This window comes from Meleagris gallopavo, chromosome 3 (genome assembly GCF_905368555.1).
Source record: "Meleagris gallopavo chromosome 3, MGAL_WU_HG_1.1, whole genome shotgun sequence".
Lineage (NCBI taxonomy): Eukaryota > Metazoa > Chordata > Aves > Galliformes > Phasianidae > Meleagris > Meleagris gallopavo.
In genome coordinates, this window is record NC_139406.1 from 12,761,682 (window position 1) to 12,768,576 (window position 6,895).

Genomic DNA, 6,895 nt, shown 5'->3' on the forward strand with positions numbered 1-6,895 from the left:
GGTGGGGATTGGCCTCTTCTCCCACATAACCGATGATAGGACAAGAGGCAATGGCCTCAAATTGCGCCAGGGGAGATTCAGATTGGATGTTAGGAAAAATTTCTCTGAAAAAGTGGTGAGGTGCTGGAACGGGCTGCCCAGGAAGATGGTGGAGTCACCATCTCTGGAGGTGTTCAAGAAACATGGAGATGTGGCACTGAGGGATATGGTTAGTGGTGATGGTTGGTGATAGGTTGGTGGTGATAGGTTGACGATTGGACTAGAGGATCTTAGAGGTGTTTTCTGACCTTAATGATGCTATGATTCCATGATTCTATGATTTGATTGAACCTGGAGGGTAGATGACCAGCTCAGGTGCCCTGGACCTGTCCTGTGATTCTTTTCTCTCATGAGAATGTCTGGAAGAGAACCAGGAGCATTCTTCTGTGGGGAAAAAAAATGTGTTTTTTTTTCTTGATTTCTTTAGTTCACACTACTTCTGCAGTTTGTTCCCAGGTACACTCAAAGAACGTTACTGCCCTGTGTGCCCATGCTGTTAGCACGCACAGTCTGGGCTGTGGATTAAAATAACAGTGATATGAGCACATCAAGATCCCTACCCAACATAGTGACCATTTAATGATCTAGATGAAAGTCTTGATACAGATTTTCATCTGCACCAGCATAAACTCACACATGCATCCATAATGACTAGTTACATAAATGTGAAGAAACAGTTGTTAAAGTGTTTGAGGTCTTGTTATGGAACAGTGATGTCATGGTTTTATATTTTTTTTTTTGTTTTGGTTTGGCTCTCAGTATTCCGCATCAATACATCATGTAGTATACTGGGAGTTAAAGTGTTAATGCTCCAATTCCAGGCACCTATCCCTATACGTTACAGAAGTCATGGGATCTGACCCTTCCGGGTGGGGCGGTCTCTTACTGCCTGGCAGTGGGTGCTGGAGGGTGCTTTCCTGGCCGTTCCAAGCTTTTCAGGTTTGAATCGGTATCGGGAACTCTCTCTCTCTCCTGTTTTATTTGATTTATTAGTCTCAATTTCAATCAGATTGTATTATATTGTGTTATCTTGCATTCCGATATCATAATTAGTAAAATAAGTTTTCCTCCATAGATTGTTGCCGCTGTTTTTTTTGTTTTCCTCCCTTCCTTCCCATTTTGTGGGCTGGGAAGGGGAGGGCAGGGGTCTACCGCCCCCCTGTCACGGGTGTAGATTGATCTCGTTAACTCCGTGACAGAGTTTGGTGGAGAATGCGGGCATAGTTCTATTTCTTAGCTTTTGGAACGAATCTCTCTCTCTGCTCTTAGAGAGCTTCGTTAGGGAGCATTATCAGTAGTTTAGGTTTCTGTGCTGGAAAACTTGACCTTGAAAGACTAGGCGTGCTGCCAGTGTTCTGGGATATTTGTAAACTTTGAGCACTGCTCAGTCTGGGTAGTGCCTTTTTCTTTTTTTTTTTCCCTTTTTCCTCCTTCTTCTTGTCAGTTTCAATTCATTAACCCCTGTTTTAATAGACACCAGCAATGAACCCACTTTTCATTGTGGGGGTGTTGAGTAAAGGCTTACAAACCGTCATGTTACTCTCAACCTATTGGCAAATTGTCAAGGCCATAATTACTTGTTGTGGAATTATGTTCATATATAACTACTTAAGGGCATTGACGGAGACACCTGCATGGTACCTGTATGCAATGTGGTATGGTCTGAATTTTGACATTCACATCCCAGATGGAATGGCTAATTTTACAAACAGCACAACGTTCAGACCAGTCTCCAGGCTTCCTTATCGGTTTGTCAGACGGTTTTCGAATTCTGAATTAATACTCATGGGCGCGCTATTGTTTTCCTGGATTGTGATTATATTCCTTTACAAAGGGAAGGAGTCTCCTCCAGAACCAGAGAGTGCTGACTGGCAGGGAATATGGAGAGGTTTAGGAAAGATCTTAAAAGCAAGGGGACCCGCAGTGTCATGGGATTTCACACTTGAACATCTGTGGGATCCTGAGAAACTAAGTCAGTATTTGAGTCAGGGACAGCGCGGCTTACATAACTCTAAGGAGGTACAACTTATTTGGGGTTTGGCTTGTGCTTACCGCGCCCTATATAATACTATTCTGGAGAGAGAGAGTTTCCGAGCTGAGGTTCAGGCCAAAGTGGAGAATCTCCAAGTCAAATCTGATCAGTTACAAGAGACACCAGTAACAATATCAGTTGCTCCTGTGGAAGGCAAGAAATGGAAACGAGTGTCCACGCGTCTAGAACGGAAAAAAGAAGAAGCGGAGGCGGAGGAGGAGGAAGATCCAGGCGAGGGGCCCTCCTCAGAACCACCACCATCGCGAAAAGCAAAAGGAAAAACTAAGAGACATGCAGAAGAGACTGATGATGAGGACATCCTTATTACTACTCGTCGGCCCCTGAAGATGACTGAAATCCAAGGTTCAAGAAAGGAGTTCACACGGGGCCCGAATGAAACTATTGTTTCCTGGTTGGTTCGTTGTTGGGACCGCGGGGCCAATAGCTTGTTTCTAGATGGTAATGAAGCTCGCCAACTAGGAGCCATTGCCAGAGACCCAGCTATTGATCGAGGAATTGGTCGATGTTTGGATGAGTCTGCCTCCCTTTGGGAACGAGTGCTAATAGCCGTGAAAGAAAGGTATCGCTTCAAAGACGGCTTGAAGCCTGTGATGAAAAGATGGGATACAGTTGAAAAGGGTATCCAGTACTTGAGGGAAATGGCTGTGGTGGAAATGCTGTTCGACCCTAACTTTGTTCCTAACCACCCACGACAAGAACGCGATCCTGAGAGAGTGAGGACGACGCCTGAGATATGGCAGAGACTCATAACAACAGCACCAGACAGATATGCCGGTACACTACTGTCAGCTAATGACAGATACCGGGAACAAGAGAGAATACCCTTAGTTTTTGAATTGATTCTTACGCTCCAAAACTACGAACAACAGCTACCCCCAACTCACGCTTCCATTGCTGCCATCTCACAAGTAACGAACCAACTGAATGAAATGCAGGAGCAAATATCTCAACTGATTAATCGTGACAAACCTGTGCCAGTATCAGAAGTGCCCAGTGAAGATCAGGATAATCAAAAGAGTCTACTGAAGGAGCTGATCAAACTAATGCGAATCCTAACTAACGACGATGAACCTCCCTACTCATGGGCACCATCAAAAATCTCAGCTATTAAAAGCAAACGCTTTCCGGCTCCAGTGAGGAACAATACATCGCGAATTGCCTTGTGGCGTTACCTACGTGACCATGGAGAAGACATGAGAAAATGGCACGACCAAGCTACTCCTGTACTACGAGCACGGGTGAAAGAATTACAAAGCAGATCAATCACCAGTGCAGTTGCTCCACTTATCACAGGTAATGAATAGAGAGGCCCTGCCTTCAGCCAGGGGGGGGAAAGGGATAATCGAGTATATTGGACTGTGTGGATTCGATGGCCTGGCACGTCAGAACCACTGAAATATAAGGCACTGGTGGATACTGGTGCACAGTGCACTCTGATGCCCTCGAGTCATGAAGGGACAGAATCAATCCATATTTCCGGGGTGACTGGAGGCTCTCAAGAATTGACTGTGTTGGAGGCTGAGATAAGCCTCACTGGTAAGGACTGGCAAAAACATCCTATTGTAACTGGCCCAGGGGCTCCATGTATACTAGGTATCGATTACCTCAGAAGGGGGCATTTCAAGGATCCTAAGGGGTATCGGTGGGCCTTTGGGATAGCTGCTGTGGACACAGACAACATTAAGCAGCTGTCTGTTTTGCCTGGCCTATCAGAAGATCCGTCTGTTGTGGGGTTGCTGCAAGTAAAAGAGCAACAGGTACCGATTGCCACAAAAACGGTGCACAGACGGCAGTACCGCACCAATAGGGATTCCTTGCTCCCCATTCATAAGTTGATTCGTCAACTAGAGGATCAGGGAGTGATCAGCAAAACTCACTCACCCTTTAACAGCCCCATATGGCCAGTACGTAAAGCCAGTGGAGAATGGAGACTGACGGTGGACTACCGTGGCCTGAATGAAGTCACACCCCCACTGAGTGCTGCTGTGCCGGACATGTTAGAGCTCCAATATGAACTAGAGTCAAAGGCAGCCAAATGGTATGCCACCATTGACATTGCTAATGCCTTCTTTTCCATTCCTTTGGCCAAAGAATGTAGGCCACAGTTTGCTTTCACATGGAGGGGCGTTCAGTATACTTGGAACCGTTTGCCCCAGGGGTGGAAACACAGCCCAACCATTTGCCATGGGTTGATCCAAACTGTATTGGAACAAGGCAGTGCTCCTGAGCACCTGCAGTACATTGATGATATCGTTGTGTGGGGCGACACAGCAGAAGAAGTCTTCACGAAAGGAGAGCGAATAATCCAAATTCTTCTGTGTGCTGGTTTTGCTATTAAGCGGAGCAAAGTGAAAGGACCTGCTCAGGAGATTCAGTTCCTAGGTATAAAGTGGCAAGATGGCCGTCGTCACATCCCAACAGATGTGATTGACAAAATCAGTGCCATGTCTCCACCCACTAATAAGAAAGAGACACAATCGTTCCTGGGCGTAGTGGGTTTTTGGAGAATGCATGTTCCAAACTACAGCCTCATTGTAAGTCCCCTTTATCATGTGACGCGAATGAAGAATGAGTTTACATGGGGCCCGGAGCAGCAGCAGGCTTTTGAACAGATTAAACAGGAAATAGCCCGTGCCGTGGCCCTAGGGCCAGTACGAATGGGACAGGGTATAAAGAACATCCTCTACACTGCTGCTGGAGAGAAAGGTCCCACTTGGAGTTTGTGGCAGAGAGCCTCAGGAGAGACCCGAGGCCGACCCCTGGGATTCTGGAGTCGAGCTTACAGGGGGTCAGAAGAGGGCTACACTCCAACTGAAAAGGAGATCTTAGCCGCGTATGAGGGGGTTCGGGCTGCTTCTGAAGTAATCGGTACTGAAACGCAGCTTCTTCTGGCACCTCGGCTGCCAGTGCTGAACTGGATGTTTAAGGGAAAGGGTTCCTCCACCCATCATGCTACCGATGCCACTTGGAGTAAGTGGATTGCGCTGATTACGCAGCGAGCGCGGATGGGGAATCTCAACCGTCCAGGAATCCTAGAGGTGATCATGGACTGGCCTGAAGGCAAAAAGTTTGGAACATCACCAGGAGAAGAAGTAGCACGTGCAAAAGAGGCCCCACCATACAATGAACTACCAGAAAATGAAAAGAAATATGCTCTGTTCACAGATGGATCATGTCGTATTGTGGGAAAGCATCGCAGATGGAAAGCCGCTGTGTGGAGCCCCACACGACAAGTTGCAGAGGCCACTGAAGGAAAAGGAGAATCGAGCCAATTTGCAGAGGTAAAGGCTGTCCAGCTGGCCTTGGATGTTGCTGAACGGGAGAGGTGGCCAATGCTTTATCTTTACACTGACTCATGGATGGTGGCAAATGCTCTATGGGGATGGTTACAGCAGTGGGAGCAAAATAACTGGCAAAGAAAGAGTAAACCTATTTGGGCTGCTGAATTGTGGAAAGATATTGCCGCCCGAACAAAGAATATGGTTGTAAAGGTGCGCCATGTAGATGCTCATGTGCCCAAGAGTCGGGCTACAGAAGAACAGCAAAATAACCATCAGGTAGACCAAGCTGCCAAAATTGAGGTGGCCCAAATAGACCTGGACTGGCAGAACAAGGGTGAATTATTTTTAGCTCGATGGGCCCATGAGACCTCGGGTCACCAAGGGAGAGATGCGACACATAAATGGGCTAGAGACCGAGGGGTGGACTTAACTATGGACGCTATTGCACAGGTTATTCATGATTGTGAAACATGTGCCATAATCAAACAAGCCAAAAGGATGAAACCACACTGGGGGGAAGGGCGATGGCTAAAGTATAAATACGGAGAGGCATGGCAGGTTGATTATATCACCTTGCCACGATCTCGCAGTGGTAAATGTTATGTGCTTACTATGGTGGAGGCAACAACTGGGTGGCTTGAAACCTATGCAGTACCCCATGCTACCGCCCGAAATACCATATTAGGTCTTGAGAAACAAGTCCTGTGGCGACATGGTACCCCAGAAAGAATTGAGTCAGATAATGGGACTCATTTTAAAAATTCTCTTGTAAATACTTGGGCCAAAGATCATGGCATTGAGTGGATTTACCATATTCCCTACCATGCACCAGCCTCTGGTAAAATTGAACGATACAATGGGTTGTTAAAAACTATGCTGAAAGCAATGGGAGGCGGTACATTTAAACACTGGGAGAAGCATTTGGCAGAAGCCACCTGGTTAGTCAATACCAGAGGATCTATCAATCGTGATGGTCCTACCCAATCCAGCTCCCTACTTACTGTAGACGGAGATAAAGTCCCTGTTGTACATGTAAAGAACATGTTGGGAAAAGCAGTTTGGGTTCTTCCAGCTTCTGGAAAGGGCAACCCACTCCGTGGTACTGTTTTTGCCCAGGGACCTGGGACCACTTGGTGGGTAATGCAAAAAAACGGGGATGTTCAATGTGTACCACAAGGAAACTTGATGCTGGGGGAGTGCAGTCGATAATTCTATGTATATGTATATAGACGTGTGTGTAATGCATTTTAATCATCTTTTTCGCTTATATATGTATATAAATTAAGCATGATGTAGTGATGTAGAATAAGGGGTGGAATGTCATGGTTTTATATTTTTTTTTTGTTTTGGTTTGGCTCTCAGTATTCCGCATCAATACATCATGTAGTATACTGGGAGTTAAAGTGTTAATGCTCCAATTCCAGGCACCTATCCCTATACGTTACAGAAGTCATGGGATCTGACCCTTCCGGGTGGGGCGGTCTCTTACTGCCTGGCAGTGGGTGCTGGAGGGTGCTTTCCT

At 46.4% G+C, this 6,895-nt stretch overlaps 1 protein-coding gene across 1 annotated transcript; it reads left to right on the top strand.

Moving 5' to 3' along the window:
• The first annotated feature begins 742 nt into the window (after positions 1–742).
• Positions 743–3,396, top strand: LOC146544604 (uncharacterized). Its single transcript, XM_085220274.1, has one exon. It carries the CDS (start codon positions 1,522–1,524, stop codon positions 3,394–3,396), a length of 1,875 nt encoding a protein of 624 aa, XP_085076400.1. The 5' UTR covers positions 743–1,521.
• Positions 3,397–6,895: the final 3,499 nt, after the last annotated feature.

Bases quoted from the DNA above. Each gene is read 5' to 3' on its own strand.
- LOC146544604 (XM_085220274.1), top strand. From the start codon at position 1,522: ATGAACCCACTTTTCATTGTGGGGGTGTTGAGTAAAGGCTTACAAACC.